The sequence below is a fragment of the Macaca nemestrina genome, chromosome 2 (genome assembly GCF_043159975.1).
Source record: "Macaca nemestrina isolate mMacNem1 chromosome 2, mMacNem.hap1, whole genome shotgun sequence".
NCBI classification, from domain to species: domain Eukaryota; kingdom Metazoa; phylum Chordata; class Mammalia; order Primates; family Cercopithecidae; genus Macaca; species Macaca nemestrina.
In genome coordinates this window covers 157,552,969-157,572,547 of record NC_092126.1, presented here as the reverse complement: position 1 = coordinate 157,572,547, position 19,579 = coordinate 157,552,969, and the positions used below count along the sequence as shown (strand labels likewise).

General features: G+C 49.4%; 1 protein-coding gene across 1 annotated transcript in view; it reads right to left on the bottom strand.

Annotated features, from left to right (window-relative positions):
• LOC105470234 (ZXD family zinc finger C) overlaps positions 1-19,242 on the bottom strand; it is a 37,715-nt gene extending 18,473 nt beyond the window's left edge. The window contains exons 1-7 of the mRNA XM_011722026.3: positions 18,223-19,242; positions 15,498-15,650; positions 15,317-15,395; positions 13,949-14,079; positions 9,225-9,395; positions 4,918-5,603; positions 3,028-3,112 (exon numbers count right to left, since the gene is read on the bottom strand). Coding sequence (XP_011720328.2) covers positions 3,028-3,112; positions 4,918-5,603; positions 9,225-9,395; positions 13,949-14,079; positions 15,317-15,395; positions 15,498-15,650; positions 18,223-19,129 — 2,212 coding nt within the window. The 5' untranslated portion in view covers positions 19,130-19,242. The remainder of the gene's footprint in view (positions 1-3,027; positions 3,113-4,917; positions 5,604-9,224; positions 9,396-13,948; positions 14,080-15,316; positions 15,396-15,497; positions 15,651-18,222) is intronic.
• Between the last annotated feature and the right edge of the window lie 337 nt (positions 19,243-19,579).

The following is a 19,579-nucleotide window of genomic DNA, read 5'->3' as shown; positions in this document are numbered from 1 at the left end:
GTGTCCTTTTGCTGCAATAAGCGTTAGCTGTGAGTACAACAGCTATCAGTCAGCTCCATGAGTCCTTCTAGACAATTACCTAAGGGTGGTCTTGAGGACCCCCAAGCTTGCAGTTGGTATCAGAAGTGAAGATGGTCTTAGGGAGCCCCAAGCTCCACACACAGTCTCAAAGCATCCACTGCAAGATAGTTAATTACAAAAGGAAAACCAGGAAGTTGATGGTGAAGAAACCTAGCAGCTACCACCCTAACCAGGGATCCAGGTTTACATACCTGACATGTAGACAGCATAGCCCAGGGAGGATGTGTGGGGGAGGGCACCTCGCCCCCGTCTCTAGCAACCCCAGCCCAGGTCTCATCTCCAGAAGATATCAGGCAGGCCCACAGGGAGGACAGTCCAAAGTGATAGGCCCACCCTCTTTGAAAGCACCATGACAAGGGAGGGCCAAGGCCCTCACCCAGACCAGAGGAGATGGGGAGGGGTGACAATTAAATGCACATGCGGCCTGGAACAGGGAAGGGCACTGGGGGAGCCTGGTCATATCCACATCAAGTCTGCCGTTCAGCTCCCAGGACTGCGGCCACAGAGGACTCTCAGCTGTGATAAATGCAGCATGAGTATGCAGGATGCTGTTTTGAGGGGAGGCGGGCATCCCCCCATGCTGAGGGGGGGCAGGGGTCTAAAACCACAGCAGACACACGGGCGCAGGAAGACAACGGTGCCCTGCAGGTTTTGGAAAAGAGACAGTGGCCTTCCTCCACTGGCTGAGGCACCCGGAGGGGCTTTTCAAGGATGTGGGTGGCAGTGGCAGCAGCCTCACCCTCACGACGACATTCTCCTGCTGCACTCACACAAGGAGACCTAGCAGGTACCAGGTTTCAATTTCCCTTAGAAGTCTATGAAGTATTTAAACCAATGAGTGCATTAAAATACTCTGACCATCACTGTAGAACGCTAAGAAACTCAAACAGATTCAAACATCATTAACTGCACCTCAGGGTAAAAAAATGAGAAGCTGCTCTTTATAGACATGTCCCAGCTATAAGAAAGAAAGAAATGACAGATTTAGAGTGCCACCGTTTAGAGTAACCCCTAAGGAATAAGTGGATCCAGTAACTGGTCACAATGGTTGCCAGCAGTACAGACAGACAGCCCGCCAAAGGCTGGGGGCCTCCAGCGAGAACCCACCCCCACCTGCAGCAGAGTTTTATCAACCAACCAGATCTAACCACTAGACATAACTACTAATTCACAGAAAAAGAAAAAAAAGGAAGGAACGTGTTAAAACAGTGATGTGATCATTAAGGTCCAGACTGCCACACTCGAAAGAACAATCAGTTCCTTCAACAAAAACCAGACAAGAGATAGCAGAGAACCCTACAGCTGTCAAACAGAGTCAAGAGATGATGTATCAACCAGTAGTGACATATGAACCCCACTGGATTCTAATTCCAACAAACAGTTACACAAAACATTTGAGGCATCTGGGACAACTGAAAATTTGAACATTTGCTAGATACTGACATTAAGAAAATACTGTTAATTTTTAAAGAATTGGCAACAGTAGGTGACTATAATTTTTTTTAATGTCCTTACTTTTTTTTTTTTTTTTGGAAATGAAGTCTTGTTTTCTGTCACCCAGGCTGGAGTGCAGTGGTACAATCTCGGCTCACTGCCACCTCCACCTCCCAGGTTTGAGCGATTCTCCTGCCTCAGCCTCCCAAGTAGCTAGGATTACAGACATGCGCCACCACTCCTGGCTAATTTTTTTGTGTTTTTAGTAGAGACAGTGTTTCACCATGTTGGCCAGGCTGGTCTCGAACTCCTGACCTCAGGTGATCCACCGCCTCAGCCTCCCAAAGTGCTGGGATTACAGGTATGAGCCACCGCACCTGGCCAATGTCCTTAACTTTTTAAAGATAACGCTGAAATATTTACAAAAACAGTAATGAAAACATCAAATCTCCTTTATAGATAGTACTCCAAAGCAATATAAGAAATAGGACACGTGGTATATACTTGAATGTTTGTCTCTTTTTCCTTCAATATTATCTATCGGGTTCAATAAAGGCATCCGCTTTCCTTCATGAACTTTACTTGGTCTATGGTCAACTCTTTCTACAAATTTCACCACCACACTTCCTTCTATTATCTCTGCAAGTTCCATTCTGGTACTTGGTGAACCGTGGAGGTGTTTCTTCCTAAGTCACAATCCACACTGATGCATACAACATTACAGGGAAACACTGGCTTGAAGAAAACTGATTAACAGAAAATCGGCAATTGTTATTTATTTTAAATAAGAAGTCAGTCATGATACTATTAGGAATAGAGAGCAAGATATAAAATCGTATCAACCCTTTTAGATAAATACAAAGGACAAATGAAATACACAAAAAACAATACATTTTAAAAATCCACTGTTACTTTTTAGAAAAAGATTTAGCAGTTTCCATTAAGCACTACATCCCACTATTCCACTTTCAGGAAGGACAGATGCTTGAGGCCACATAGGTTACCAGCTCTTGTTTGGTCTTTAAAAATACAAATAAGTTGCTAACATTTTCAAATAAGATTTCAACAAAACTCTGACAATGCCACAGGACACACAGTTTGGTTCCATGTACATGTACCTGGGGACAGTGGCAGTCCCCAGGTCTCTGCCATGCCAAGATCAGGCCCCAAGGCCATTCAGCACCAGGCACAATCTCTGCTTTCCTGACACCTGGCCTGCTTTGCTTATTTACCTTAGTAGCCTTCCAGGTAACTGACACTGGTGTTTGAACCCTTAACTTTCACAAAGCTTGTTTAGGCAAATAAAATAGGTTCATACTGATGCTGGGAATTTTGTTACTAATTTTTTCCCTTAAGTTCAAATAAAACTAAGGAGTTGATAAAAAGGGTATTCTGAACAGAAAAGTAAAACCAAGAGCACAGAAACACCTGCTGTGTGTTTCTTCTGCCAGTAATAGTGACAGAGAACCCTCAGGCCCTCGCTCATCAGGGCTGCAGCACACACGGCCTCACCTGCATTGCTCCCCGCTCCTCTCTGCTTTTTTTCCTTGGCTAGTTGAATGGCTCGGTAATCAGTTCTTGCTGAGCCCCCACTTTCCTGAGACCAAAGAAAAGCGTATCAGTCACTTATCTAGACACAAAGGAAGGGTAGCAAGGGAGCTAGAGAAGTGCCATAAGCCTGCTTCTGGGACATATCCGAGCTCCCATAACCAGAGTCGCCAGCAAGGCACACAAAGGGCCAAATGCTACGTCCACTTGCGGCGAGGGCCGAACAAACTTGGAGCTCGAACAATGTATGTGACTTTCTTATCCAGAGAAGCAAAGTGTATTCCTCCAAAGTCTAAAACATAGTAAAATATTTTACACAGAAACTTTTTAAATCAATTACATACTTCTCTGCTTTCTGAAACAAACACTGAGCCTTGCCTGGGTGACCCAGGGTCACCTTACCATGGCACTCCGCGACACTTTTCACACTGTGCCACACACGTGTACGGCAGGCCCGGGACAGGTCCCACCTTAGAGACCCACAGCAGAGGCCGCTCTGGTGGCAGGGGCTACACTCAAAGTCTTACGCAAAAACAATAATGATGGTACTGAATTCAGGAACTTTCCTGAGGGTGCCAGACAGTACTCAGAGGACTTCAGCTGTTGGAAGTCTGCGAACATTTCCAAAGAAAGACAGTTTAACACTTATCACTACGAAGAGAAAAAGAGCAGCCCTCAAAGCTCGTAGCATACCTGGGACCCATTCACCACACACCATTTGTACTCAGAGAAGCGAGGTAGCCCAACGCCACACAGCTAGCAAGAAAACGAACACGGGTTAGGACCGAGGTCTTGCTGGCTTCTCCACCTCCACCCACAGCTACAGCTGCACCAGGAAGCTTCCATTTCCCAAGGCACCGAGGCACACAGTCCTTGCACCAGGGACTGACTGCACACTTGTCTCTAACTGTGGCCACCTCCCATCCCTGCCCAGTCACCTGTACACTTAGCAACTGCTATAGCTGCCTAAGCAAAGGCTGGCAAGCATAGCTCTGCCACCAACAAGCAAGACACCAGAAATGCAGAGACAGAGACCGTCCTCTCCCACTGAAAGAAATGAAAGCTGGCTCCATGGAGCCTCAGTTACTATGTGCCTCACAACTGATCCTACTTCAAAAGATTTAACATTTTTTAAAAGTTGTAAAATAAGATGTAACACTCTGAACAATATAAATGTCACCATCAAATTTAGCCTGTGCCACAAAAAAAACCAAAAACCCTATCTGATCATTCCCATCTGAGTCAGGAAAGTCAGACTATCTCCCAATAATCTTTAAATTATTTTAAATTAAATTATATTAAATGTATAATTGATATAAAGTATATTAACTGTTCAGCCTCAAAATTGGAGTACTCTTATAATCCTCCAAGAACTAAGGCTCATAAACCCCCTCCCTTTTTTTCTTTTCTTTTCTTGTTAATTCTAGTTCTAAAAAAGAGTTTGGTATGGTTTTAAAGTTTCCATTGAACCTCTGAAGGTGGCTTATGTCTTGACTCCTCTTCTATGGCTGGTCATGAGCTGAGAAGCATAGAGGCAAAGTATCTCAACATTACAAAACCCCCAATTTTCAAGGAAAGGAGCACATTACCATGGAGCCACAGGACTCCAAAGGACCTCAGAAAGCATTTAGCCAAATCTCCTTATGTAGGAAATAAATGAGAATTTAAGGCTCAGATAGGTTAAGGTGATTTGTCAAGGTCATAAGAACTTGTCAGTTCCAGACTTGTAGTCCAGGGCTGCGTCCTTTTGTAAACCAGAAATGTCTGCATAGAAAGGATTAATCCAGAATATCCTCAAGACTGAGTATGAGAGAAGTGACCTATATGGTGGTGACTGAATAGATTGCTTCATACCAAATAGAAGTTGCCGGTGCCTGCACTGAGCTCTGTGTCCTGGGCACCGTGATGCTCTGCTGGGCTGGACAACGTGGACTGGGGCAGCCCATGGCTTCCTTCCTGCTGCCCAACTGCTCCTGGGCGAGAAGGCGAGTCCGGCTCCACCTTGATTGGAGCCAGCAGTTCCGGGACACTGGCATTTTCTTGGGGGGTGCTTGAAGAGGTCGGTGTGGTGATGTGTGCTGCTAAGTTACTATTGGAGGTCAAAGCCAGTGGGTCGTCACTCAAGTTCTTCATGGGCAGAGCCACCAGACAGCCTAATGCTCCTGCACTCACAGTCTGCACGTCATCCACACTGAAGCTACTCTGCTGCAGAACCGTGGCTGCTGTCCCGAGAACCAGAGGGCTGTCCAGGCTCGGGGGAATATCACTGTGGGCCACCAGGACCAGGGGTTCCATTGGCCCTAGGGAGCTATTACTAGCAGGGAGGTTCCCTCCCAGAGAGGAGCTCACAGAAGTGACGTCAATAGTCAGGATTCCGGAGTTCAGAGCCTCGTCCGACCCACCTGCAGAACCACTAGCATTGGCAGGTGTGTCAGAGAAGAGCGCAGCAAGATCCATGTTCGTGAGCTCGCTTTGGCCTGGGCTGCTGAGTTCACTGCTAGGAGTAAGAGAACTCGGAGCTTCTAGCTGAGGTAAGAGATCTGAAAAAAAAAGGAATACACTCCGGTTACTTTATGACCTTGAAGACTGAGTACTTTTGTTTATGCCCATGATGTTACCAAGTGATGCCCCAAGGAAGCACTGACTGTCCTCTTCCCAGACCCTGAAGCTTGGTTATCATGACAGAGTCCCACGGCCAGTCTCTCGGGGCACCTGACACACACCCCAGGAAGGGACAGGAAGCGATGCCGGCTGACATCAGACACTTTATGTATGCATCTTGGATCCTCAGGCTGACAGGGCTTTCTCCAGTAGGAACAATTGGAGAGAGATTAAATAATATTTCCTAAGGTCAGGCCAACTGGTAACAGCAAGAAGCAAAGTAAGACTTGCATCCATGTCTTTCTGGCTTCAAAGCCTGCGCCCTCTCCCCTCCTGGTGCCACGGGAGCTGCCCGAGAGGACTGAACCTTTCCACGGCACATCATCCTCAGCTGCCAGTTGCTAGCTGGCCTGTGCTCTGAGGATATTTTCAAAATCAGCTTGTCAGCTCATGTTTGCCAAACTCTGTGCTCCACTCCACAACTAGCTGCCACCCCAAAACCGACTGGAGCCATATGGGGTAAACAAAGGAAATGAAACTGGCTGCCTGGCAAAGCCAGGACAGACCCGAAGCTTCAGCTCTAGGCAGATGCACAGGACCTCTAGGCATGCTGGGGGCCCCCTAGACAGAGCTGTTCCTGATGGGCTTTCCCTCCCAGAGCCTCCCCTACCACTGCATTTCCAGCCTCACATTTCCCCACCGGGACTGCAAGCCTCCTGAGGGTGGAGAGCTGTCTGACCACCACTGTCCCCTCAGCTCCCAGCACAGTGCCCAGCCCTGATGCAGCATGTAATGATTCTAACAGGCCCTTCTTCAGCTGGAGTCTTAATTTTTGGTCATAATACTCTTTAAATATTTGATTATTTGTTATTCTATGACTATGAAATTTAAATAATCAGCATACCTTTGGGAGAATAATGACTTCCAAAAAATTTCAATGCATAGGCAAGTTTTGGGTTTGTATACAAGTACATGCCAGTTATACCAAATCACAGGATGCTTCAAGCATCAAACAAATGGTAAAATGGGAGAATAATTAATTTGGGCAAAAGAGCCAAATAAGGACTTGATGTCACCCTTTCCTGAGGACTGTCCCCAGCAGCTTCCTGACTGTGCCAGCGCCTGGCCCAGAGGAAAACCTGCTCTCAGTTCTCTGATCCTATTTCTCCCACGCCAGCTGTTACTGACCCCAAACTCATACCTGCAGGCTGTGAACACCTGGCCAGAGTGTCTATTATATTTTATATTTTTAATAATGCAAATCTACAAAAATCTATTCTAGACAAAAAGCAAATCAAATTCAGAATGTATCATCTTTAGTTGTCATATTACTTCAAAGCTTAAAAAAAAGCATCAATATAGCATCACTTCTTCAATAAATATCCCTTAGTACCAATGAAGCATTTTGAAAGAAAATGGTAGTGATCCTTTGGCGAAATTAAAAATGGAAAACTATGTCAGTTTTTCAAAACTTTCTAAAAACTCCCTTGACTCTCTTGAGGATTCAGCTCCCTGTGAAGAGACCATGAATAATCTCAGTGCAAATGATACCCATTTATTAATAAATTTCCTTATTTAGCACTTTACTAATTCTATAAACATTTACTACTAGAGAGACCACACATGTACAAGGGCCAGATATTAACACAATCACTAAATAAACATTAGTTAGCAGAGCATCTGGCAAAACAGTCACGATCACCACAGTTCAAAGCCCAGCCCCAGCCCTTCTTGCGGGTGTGACCCTGGCAAGTACTTTCTATCTTGGTTTCACCAGTGAGGACCCCACTCCCAGGACCACCGTTAGGGGGACTGAAACAACCCACTGAGGGCATGACATAATCCCACAGTAACCAGGTGTTCTAGTGCCTGTTTTTCACTAGGAGAAATGGTGACACCTGGTCTTCTACCCGACAGCTGGAAGGGGGATGACACACAAATAAGTCATTGTTGCACAAGAAATTCAAGCCTGGGATACACAAGCTGCTACAGAAGAGGGTCTCACATCCCACTAGAGTTTAAGGAAAGTGCATCTGGTATAACACTGGGCTTCTGCTGACTTCTGAATTGGCCAGGTCAGGAAAGGGGAAGTGTGCCATGAGAGGGAACGGCGGAACAGGGGAGAGGCCTGAGTGATGTAGTCTCATAGAGCTATCAGAGAAAGGGGGCCTGGTCACGTGGGCCTCTGTGAGCAAAGATGACACCCTCCAACATGAATCAGGTGGCACACACATTCCCTGTCCTCAAGACACTACTGAAGCAAGAAGGGCAATTTATTTAAATATAAAGCTGAATGGCAACTGCTGTAAACTGTGAAAGATCAGTGTCCAAGATCCCAAGGAGGGGCTTCATGACCACTTCCAAATAGGATCACAAGAAAGCAAAGGCCACAGACCTGCCCTGAGCCCAACCCCTCATCAAACTCTGTGCGAGGCATGGAGGCCTGTCCCCTGCCAATGCGGCAGCTGTGACACAGCTGCGCCTCAAGGCCAGTGCTCTCCTGTGGTGCTGCTGGTCACACAGTCCACAGGAGGACCCAGTTGGTGACACACACAGCTTCCACGGACTGAGCAGCAGAAGTAACTCTAGGGCTAGCTAGGATGCCATCAACTAGGCCCAGTGAGGAGCGATAACCGCACCAGGCCCTAGAGAGCAGGGCACATGTGCGTGCTCCTCAGAGGGGCCGCCACCACAGCTGCCAGGCACTTCTGCATCCTGCACTGTGGAGAAGGCCTAGTGGGATAGGTTTCCTAGTCCCATGCTGCAAAGCTGCCCAATGACCAGGCACTCACATACTCAGCATTCCCCTTACAGGTCACCCAGCCACCGTCACTTTCCCCTCTAACCCTGCCCTCTCCAGCCCTCACTGCTCCCAGTCCACTCCTGAAACACAATTCTGCTCTGGCCTTTGTTACTTGGAGAGAGAATAGCTGAGGCAGACGGAAATGCAGGAGGGGCAGGTCCAGAATTCAGGACAAAAGTCCCAGTGAGAGACACAGGCTTAGGGGACATATGCTAGGGAAAGTCAACAAAGTGAAACATTCTTCCAGGAAAGCATTTCAAAGACACGGGAGGGGCCAGGCATGGTGGTTCATGCCTGTAATTCCAGCACTTTGGGAGGCTGAGGTGGGCAGACTGCTTGAGCCCAGTAGTTCAAAACCAGCCTGAGCAACATAGTAAAACCCTGTCTCTATAAAAAATGCAAAAATTAGCTAGGCATGGTGGTGCATGCCTGTGGGCTCAACTACTGTGGAGACTGAGGTGGGAGGATCACTTGAGCAGGACCCTGAGGTTCCAGTGAGCCATGATCACACCACTGCACTCCAGCCTGGGTGACAGAGGGACCCTGTCTCAAAAAACAAAAGACATGGGAGGGATTAGAGGGTCAAAAGCAAGAAAGTGGCAGAGAAAGTGCAAAAGAGGCCACTTGGCTTGGCAACCATGGCCACAACCCCACTGCCCGACGACTTCCAAGAGGTGAAGAAGGAACAGACGGCACTGGCACTATTCCTGTTTCTTGCAGGGAAGCAGCTCCCACGGGGGCCGTGGAAAGTGCAGACCTTGGCGCCGGCTGTGCTGTCTGACCATGTGCGCCTTCATGCTGTGCTTGGAGGTGAAGAGTCTGTTGCAGGTAGAGACTGGGCAACGGCTTTTCGGAGCACCCACATCCTGCACATGTTTCTTAGAGTGAATGTACAGACTGCTACGAGCGGAGAACCTTGCGCAACATCCTGGAACAAAAAGAGTAATGAGTGTGAAACCTGAGGATCACCAAGGAACCAGGAACAAGTGACACTTCCTCATCAGATCAGAACCACCAGACCTGCATTTTGCACCCTGGCTACTGGCAAGGACAGAAACCAAATATCTCTAGGAGTAGCATCACAAGCAATTCAAGTCAAAAGCAAACTTTTTAAAAAGCAAGAGATACAGTGAAACCCGTAGGGAGATTTGAAGTCCTACCTCAGCTATGTCTAAGCAACCTCTGTGCCTGTTTCTTCACCCACTACATGGAGATGTTGGGAAGATTAAGTCAAATTAAGTATTAACTGCTTAAACAATCAGTTGCAAACAATTTATTCTAGTCATCTCGATTAAGCTATTACCATAAAAAATGTAATCCTAGGATGATATTTAGAGCTGGAAACTATCTCGACAGATCACCAAAGCCAGTCCTTTCACTTTCCCACTGAGACACTGGATGCCCAGGGAGACTGAGCGGGTGTCCTGGAGCCCAGAGCTGGCATCTCCTTGCTTACACTCCCAATCCACTTATGACTCTGATCTGCACACAGGCATCAGAGGAAAAACAAGACACATTCAAAGTTATAGTCACCTCCCCTCCGTGCCCTGGCTTTCCACTACGCTGGCGCTCTGCCCCATACGGGTGCAGGGAGAAGACGTGGAGCTCTTGGTGGCCAGAGACCTGCACCCGGCAGGGGCAAGTAGAATAGCCAGCTGCTTCAATAAAGGGCAGTAAGTCAGTGCCAACACTGAAGCATGCGAGCGGCAGAGGAAACCGCACACCTCCCAAGAAGGCAGAAAAGTGGTCTCAGGAGTATACAGCATTTGAGGTGACTGGGCCACTGTGCAGCAAAGCAGATGGTGCTCCTGCCGCAAAAGCTGCCCAGCCAAGGTATGGGGGCATGAAGGGCAGCTGTGCAGGCACCCCAGCCTGGGTTCCAGTTCAACCTCTTACCAGCAGTGTGGCCTTAGACAAATTATTTATCCTTTGCGGGTCTCCTTTTTCTGTTCTGTGAAATGGGAATGACACCTGCTTCTCAGGGGTGCTGAGGGCCCAATAAAGCCATACCTGTCTACAGAGCCTCTGCACGGACCTAAGCAAGTGGAGCGAGCAACGACGCACTCGCAGCACCTTCTCAGGACGGTGGGGCGGTACTGCTGGAGCCCAGCACCTGGAGGAGGGATATTTTAAGGAAAGAGGCTATGAAGATAGGATACGGCCAGATGAGTAAGGGCCTTGGCTGCCTGTGAATGTAGTTTTCAACTACATTTTTCATTTTCTAATACAGCTGCAAACTCATTTCCAGGTCAGGCTCATCAAAGACCATCTGGGAAACACAGGAGATGGTCCGACGGCCCAGGCTTGCCCTGCAAATGCACAGTTTCCTCCGCATGCCCTGCTCACCATGGTACACAGGGTACCCTGGAACCCCCTTTCCCAGCTGGGGGTCCTGAGCACGGATTTCTAGAGACAGGTCACAGAGCAGAGGCTCTAAGCACATCTTCTGTAAAATGCCTTCCCAATGGCAGGGCCACACTACAACAGGACCCTTGCACACTCTTGCCAGCACTGGGTTTCCATTTTTTAAAGTATTTGCTAATTCCATAGGCAAAAATATATTTCATTTTGGTTTGTATTTCCTGTGACAACCAGGAATGTAATCATTTCTCCATGTGTACTAACTGCTGGCTTTTCCAAATTCTGCCCATATATTGAGATCTGTGTCCATTCTTTACAAATCCAAGCTGCAACCAGGGAGAGGCAGAAGCAGCCATTACTGATAGACCTGTCTGCAAGCTGCATTCAGAGGACAGTGAGGCGCTCATGTGGATGGCCAGGCAAGCACGAGGCTCAGCAACACACGAGACACAGGCCCCAGCAACACAGAGCCCCGAGGCTGTCATGATGCCACCCAGTGCCTGCCCTCAGACAGACTTCTGGTCTGTGGTCCTGTCCTTTCCTCCTCCTCCTGTTACTATAAAAAAGGTAGTTTTGCCTTTTACTTTTTATTATACAACAGTTCAAACATCTACCAAAGTGGAAAAAATGGTATCATCAGTCCCAACTATTGCCCAACCCCAAGAATGATCAACTCTCAGTCCAGCTGAGAAGAGGTCCTGGGCTCCTCCCACTAGCTCCAACTCCATCTCCACATGCTGCCCACACCACGTGGGGAGTGCCCCCTTTCTCTCCCAGCAGAACACCTAGACTTGCTGGAAGAAACAGAGCTCTACAGAAATAAATGCCCCATCCTCCACAGCCAACTCCCACCTTTCCCCTTTCCCCAGTCACCTCTGGTGGAAGTGTCAGCACAAACCATCCCCGTCTCCCACTCAGGCCACCTCTCAGGGCATCAGAGCAGGACTCTGCCTGAGTGACCCCGCGGAACCTCATCCATCAACACACCAAGACAACCCCGCAGGTGGCACTGAGGCATGTCTTCCCTGGTCCTGGCTCGCCCTAGCACTCAAGGTGACCCCCACTTCCACACATCCCCTCTCACCTCAGCACCACCCCCTCTGTGCTCTTGCTGGTCCTGCCAGTACCCGTCCCAGCCACTCCACTGGAATCGGGGGCAGCCCCAGGGCTCTGTCCTAGGTCCTTTTTAAGAAAATCTAACAGCAATCATAACAACAGTAAACTGACATATGTACTGATGTTTTCCATATGCTCTAAACTTACTAACCAATCCAGCCTTCGCCAACAACCCTGGGAGGTTTTATTCACTTTACAGACGAGGAAGAGGCACAGAGAGCTTCAAGTGTTTGTCCAAGGTCCCAGAGCTACTTACGAGGCAGACTTGGGACTCGAATCCAGGCAGTGTGACTCCAGAATTCAGGTTTTTGATCAACTACACTACCCTGCCTCTCCTCCATTTATACTCTTCCTTGAGAATTTCATCCACTTTTGTGGCTTAAATGACAACTTGGGTGCTGTCTGCTTCGCTCCCTGCCTGGTCTACTCTCCTCAGCGCCAGTGGCACATCCCCTGCCCTTTGTGCATTAGATGCACAAAGGTACCAAAAACACAACATGTCCAAACCAAACTCTGTTTCCTCCAAATCCACTCAGCTGAGACACTGACCTCAACTAAAATCCAAATCCATCACCGTATATTGTGACTTCTAACTCCCACCTCTGCCATCGATGCCACTTTCTCTTTTCCCACCATTAACGCCCCCATCCAGGCCATCCCACCTCCCCACACCCTTGGCTGCTTTCCTTCCTGAAGTCAGACTGAGCCACAACTCAAACATGATCACATCATACGCTCACCCAAACACTCAAGCCTGCCACTCGTGGCCCTGAGAGGCTCTCCCAGGCCATTCCACCCCCAACACCCACACGCACATGTCTGGTGCTCTTTCCCCTTCTTCAGCTGACTGTGAGGCCATTCTCATCCCGAAGAGCAGTCTGGGGAAACCCTCTGTGTCCCTGCAGCACCCTACATGTTACCTGTTCCCCTGTCTGCACCTCCAGCTGAAACCCTGACGGAAGAAGGAACTGTATATACGTTCGCTTGTATATATGTTCACTATGTTCTAAGAGCTAGTCTCAGCTTTAAATGGGTCTTTAATATTCTCTCTTTCAGATAAGGAAACCAAGGCCCAAAGAAGCAGCTTGCCTGAGGTCACCACTTTAGGGAGCAGTAGAGCCAGACTTTGAATCCATGACCACCCAACATGCCCTGGCTCACTGCCTCCCAGTGCACCTGCAGAACTAGAGTAGGGCCAGCACGCATAGGTCACGCAGCCAATTTCTGGCAAATGAACTAAGGCTTCAGTGTTTTAAAGGAAGAAACCTCTCTACTATCCCTTTTAAAAAGTCAGGTTGGGTGCAGTGGCTCACACCTGTAATCCCAGCACTTTGGGAGGCCAAAGTGGGTGGATCACTTGAGGTCAGGAGTTTGAGACCAGCCTGGCCAACATGGTGAAACCGTCTCTACTAAAAACATAAAAATCAGCCAAGCGTGGTGGCGCACGCCTGTAGTCCTAGCTACTCAGGAGGCTGAGGCATAAGAATCACTTAAACCTGGGAAGCAGAGGTTGCAATGAGCCAAGATTGCGCCATTGCACTATAGCCTAGGCGACAAAGCAAGACTCTGTCTCAAAAATTAAAACAAACAAAAAAAAGTCAGTCTAACTTTATTGCTATGCAATTACAAAATGATTGGAGCGACCATTCAAACGTGATCTCAAAAGTACCTACAATTTACTGAGTCCGAGCTCCACGCCAGATGGATAAACAGGCATTTTCCACGTTTCACCTAATCCTCATGACCACCAAATTAAACAGGTAACTTAACTAGAGCCACAGATCTAGTGAGGATCAGGGCCATGAGTCAAACCATGTCTGATTCTCAAGTCACTACTCCCAAAATAGTACAATTAACTCAATGAGGTAACTAAACATAACGCCACAACTTATATTGAGTCAGTCTTTAAGCAGCTAACATTTACCTTCAAACAATGGAAACTTAACAAGATAAATGTTGGCCTGGTACTTAGTTTACTGCTCAAAGCAATGTTTTAAAATCTACCTTCCACAGGACACTCGAATGGCTTTGTGCCTAGGTGGGTTATGCTGTGGCCTTTCAGATGCTCTGCTCTCGTGAACGATTTCCCACAGCCTTCGACAGGGCAGGTAAACCTCCGGTCATCATCATGTTTCCTGCCAGATAGAAAAATAAAGGAGCTGTGATTCCTCATACAACTCACCGTGATTCTTTGTTTAAAATTCTACAAAATATACCAAAATACAAACTTTACATTTACAAAAATCAGTAGTACATTTCAGAAAATCTTTACTCTGTCTTTAATCCATGTGAGAAGATTTGCAATTTAGCTACCCCATAGTTAAAAATTCTACCTTAATGACTAAGCAGACCCCAGAGTCACACATTGAACAATTAATGCTATTTCAATTTAAGAACGGTGGAGTCCCAAATGTATTGATGAAGGTGTTTCTATTGTTTAGAAACCCTCATGATCAACAAGCTTTCCGAGCGACAGAGGGCCATGAGAAATGTGCACAGAGCATCAGCTGCAATGCTAAAAGACTCTCTTAAGCCAACTTGTAAAGACTGTGTCTTTTCCTAAGTGACATTTTTATATTAAATCCTCAGAGCCCAGTTGTGCAAGCACAGAAAAACCATTGAATCTCTCCGAGTCTCACTGTAAAACAGGGAGAATAAGAACATTAGCTTTGAGGTTGTTGTGAAGATAGAAGACACACATGTAAAGTGCTGAGCATCACCTAGACAGTCTCCAGGGTTGTCATTACCACCACGAAAACTTGTAATTACATGAAGAAAGCTTATTCTACAATGTTAAGTTAAACAAAACTGGAATTTTTTTTTTTAAAGAACAGAGTATACCAATTAAGTTTTTTTTTAAAAAATAATATACAGGGCCGGGTGTGGTGGCTCACGCCTGTAATCCCAGCACTTTGGGGGGCTGAGGTGGGATCACAAGGTCAGGAGATCGAGACCAACCTGACTAACACGGTGAAACCCCGTCTCTACTAAAAATACAAAAAAAAATTGGCCAGGCGTGGTGGCAGGCGCCTGTAGTCCCAGCTACTTGGGAGGCTGAGGCAGGAGAATGGCGTGAACCCGGGAGGCGGAGCTTGCAGTGAGCCGAGATCGCGCCACTGCACTCCAGCCTGGGTGACAGAGCGAGACTCCGTCTCAGGAAAAAAAAAAAAAAGTACACACAGAAAAAAGTATTTTCAGGTGATGAGATTCTCAGCAATTTTTTTTTACAGTTTTCTGAATTTTCCAAATTATCAACACTGAGCTATTTTTACAACTTAAAAAACGTCTACAGATATTTCATTCGTTAGTTTCTGCTGCTGACAAATCACTCATTTTCAAAGCTGATAATGCAAACCAAAATGTAAGGATTACCTTCTGTGCCTTAGAAGTTTGGACATGCTGGTGAAGGTCCAGCCACAACTGTCAGAGTCACAAATAAATGGTCTTTCACCTTGTAAAAGAAAAAAAGTACACAGCATAAAATTTACAACTACAACAGCTACGATGAAGACAACTCTTGGGTCCAAATGCTTTGCGTTCCCTAGCTCATTACCTGTATGGCTCCGCAGGTGAATTTTCAGCCGACAGGCTTTATCATACTGCTTGCTGCACCCAGGAAAGGAGCAGGAAAAGAGCTCTTGTTCCCTGAAGTGGGCTCGGTTATGGGAAAACAGGGCACTCACTGTGATAAATGTCTTCTCACAGCCTGAACAAGGAAAACACAAACCCTGCTCAAAGTGTGGCAAAAATTATACAACATAGCTAATGCTAGTCACACCCACCGGACACTGTTCACCCTGAAGCAGACAAGGAAAAACATGACTCACAAGCACTCTCTAAAAAGGGATGACCATTAATGCTTGTTGGCTTTGTGATCACCACAAGAAGGCAGCTAATGGCAGCCAATAGGCACACGCTGGCCACCTGCTGCAACACGACTTGGAGATGGAACAACTGATAAAGAGAAAGTCCTCTGTTCAAAGCCATCTACTGGCCAGTTCCAGAGTACTGATCCTGAACACAGGCTGAGACCCAAGAACCCCATGAGAGAAATCAAATACTAAGGAACAAGATTTTGTCTGGCAGGGTTGATCTTTGAAAGGTTACAAATCATCCTACTGGCCAGGATTTTCACCCCTTGGGGGTGATGCTGCATCCTCTACACACCCAAATTTCCTCCCTGACACCCTCTAACTGCCAGCCCTGTCCCTTGCTATTTGGCTTCTTTTTCCTTTTGCCATTTCCTTAGGTTCTCTGCTTTGTAATCTTCACCTCCATCCTAACCCCCGGCCAAAGTAGCCAAGCCTTAACAATTCCACAGCAATGCTTCTCCTCCAACAGAAACATTCAGGGCTCCAACAGGGTGGAAAATAGGAGGCTGCAGGATGTTTAACACGGGTCTTTGCCGCAGGTCTTCTTGGAGACTTTAACAAGATACCATCATGCCTGTGAACTGCCACACAGATGCACATGGCATAGCACTGCCCAAAAGTATCAACCCAAGGAATCCTACTTTCCCCAGCAACATCTAACCAGGAAATGCTGATCTTTGGCCTCGATCTGGTGCCAAAATACTCCCAAGAACCCCCCACAACCCCATAGATAATTACACCCTTTGGTTCTCCCTCTGCAATCTCACCTGCTAGAGACCCTCATCATTCCCACTCCCTGGCTCAGGCCCTCAGGAAATTGAGGTCTGGGCCCTTTGATGATGCTTCACTGGTACTGCTCCTGCTTTTAACCATCTAATCTCATCTCAACACAAGAAGCCTCATGGATCAGCCAACACAAAACCCTCAAGGGACCTCATGCCTGGAAGCAGGCAGGATCCCTAACCTTCCTAGCATCATACACAGAATGAAACTTTTTTAGCAGGGAGAGGGTCTACAGCCACCATCAGATTCCCAAGAATGTATGACTAAAAAAGGCTTTGAGCTAGTGGCCTCAAGCCACATTCTCTCTGAAGAGGAATGCACAAGACAGTCCACGGGCATATGTGAGAGAAAAAATAATAAAACCCGTTCATAATTATCATCTCATCCTTTCAAAATTCTTGTTTGAAAACATTATAAGGAGAGCCGTGTGCATATACAGGTTAAGGGCATGCTAGGCACACATTCCAGTTTGGTTTGAATGACTGGTCCTTCTTCCTGGGCCCTCACCACAGCCCACAATCCCCACCTGGGCTCTGCCATCCAGCCGACCCCATTCTTCTGCCTTTCCAGGCAGGAATCCTCTCTTGCCCTTCTGGAGGAACCCCGTCCCTGTGAAAGCAGGGAAAGCTGCCCATCCTGGTGAAGAATTAACTGTGTTGGAGTCCTACATTCCCTACAACTGCAGGTCCACACAGTGGAGACAGCGGAGAAATAACCAGCAGTGGACTTTTTTTGTTTTTGTTTTTGAGACAGAGTCTGGCTCTGTCGCCCAGGCTGGAGTGCAGTGGCGAGATCTAGGCTCACTGCAAGCTCCCTCTCTGGGGTTCATGCCATTCTCCTGCCTCAGCCTCCCGAGTAGCTGGGACTACAGGCGCCTGCCACCACGCCCGGCTAATTTTTTGTGCTTTTAATAGAGACGGGGTTTCACCGTGTTAGCCAGAATGGTCTCGATCTCCTGACCTTGTGATCCATCCGCCTCGGCCTCCCAAAGTGCTGGGATTACAGGCGTGAGCTACAGCGCCCGGCCACCAGCAGTGGACTTTATCCACGAGGCTCGGCCTCTTGTTTCTTCATGAGTAAAATGAGGACAGTTTTTAACCTTCACAGGCGGCTAATTTTTAAAACTTCACAAAACTGTGAGGTTCAACGGAAATAAAAGTATAAAAGGCAAAAAAGCCAGGATGTGCGCACACCTGTGGCTATCCTCCCAGCGTGTTAAGGTCCTGAATCTGGCCACATTCATCTCTGCTCCTCCAGCACGGAGTGTGCACCCCATAAATAAATGAGAGACTGAGGAAAATAAAGACCTGACACACAGCTCCGTGCCACTCTGTGAAGATGCGCTGCCGCTTTCATCAAGCGCAAGCAGGTTAAGGGTATCTGTTGCCGCCGCCTTTGGGAAGCGCAGCTGTGGTGATCTGCGCTACCTGCCATCGAAATCCCTGCGGCAAGGCAGGGCCAAGATCTCAAATCGAATGACATGGAAGGAGCTAGAACACAAATCCCGAAGAGCCTGCGTCCCCGGCTTGCTAAGGTCTGGCAGGCCCCTCTGTGGGACGGACGTGGCACCCGGGGCCTGCCTGCAACACCGCGCAGCCCGCCCGCCCCCGAGCGCGCGGTTACCGGGAAAGTCACACTTGTAAGGGCGCTCGGGCTCGAAGTGGCTGCGCTGGTGGGAGCTGAGCTTGGCGTGCGTGGGGAAGCGCTCGGCGCACACCTCGCACTTGAACAGGCTCTCCTGCTCGTGGCCCTTCATGTGCGCCTTGAGGTTATAGACCGTAGTGAACTTCTTGCCACAGCCGCCCACCGGACAGCCGAAGGGCCGCAGCTTGTCGTGCGACTGCAGGTGCCGCTTAAGCTTGTAGGACGTTGTGAAGGCCCAGCCGCAGCCCTCCAGCGGGCACTTGAAGGGCCGCCGGCCTTGACCGCCGCCGTGCGTGAGCAGGTGCACCTTGAGCTGGTGCTTCTTGGCGAAGGCCAGCGCGCACTGCGGCTCGGGGCAGCGGTAGCTGGGCGTGCTGGGGCCGGAGGCCTGGGGCGCGCGACGGGGCGCGGCGGTGCCCGCGCTTGCGGGGCCGGGCGGCGCAGACAGCGCGAGGACGCCGCGGTCGAGGCGCACCAGCAGATCCTGGCTGCTGATGGTGACGGCGCCCGCCGGGGCTACACCAGGGCCGGGGGCGACGGCCGGGCCGCTGGGGCCCTGCTCCGGGCGGCTCGCCGGGTTGGCACGGGAGCCAGGCTCGGCCTCCTGTGATCCGGCAGCCTCGGCGGCGGCGCCGCCGTGCGGCACTTCCAGCAGCACCAAGAACGAGTCGCCGTCGCTGTCGTCCTCGGCGGGCGGCGGACTCGGCCCGGAGGCCTCCCCGGGCCGCGCCCCGGGCCCGCCATCTTCGGGGCCCCGCACCAATAGCAGGCGGCGGCGCGCGGGGCTCGGGCCGGGCGGCGCTGGGGCTCGGCGGAGCGGGCCGGGGCCGCCGCCATGTTGCCCTCCGCGCGCGGTCGGGGCGGGGAGCAGCGCCGGGAGGTCCATCTTGGGCCCAGCGACGGCGTCGGAGCCGCTTCGGACGCAGCGCGGCCCGCGCCCCGCCCAAGTGTGCGTGCACTGCCCCGGGACGCGATCCGCGCCAAGACCCGTCGTAGAGTCCGGCTCGGAACCGCGCGTGCGCGGACGCCGCCGGGCGATGCGCGAGGCCTGCTGGGCCGACGTGACGTGGGGCGGGGCTGCGGGGGCGCCAGAGGCGGGGGCGGGGCGCCGGGACCGACTAGGGCGGGGCGCGGGGTCGGGGGGCGGAGCGCCGGCCCCGTAAAGGCCGGAGGGCGGAGGGCGGAGGGCGGGGGGCGGGACAGCTGGGGACTGGGTGAGGCTCCGAAAGCTGAGTGAGCGCTTCCGTCTTGTTCCCGCTGGCATGGGAGTCGAAGCTTGTCTGACTTCGAGTCATATTAGTATTTCAGACACTTCACAAGCAGCCTCTCGTAAGCA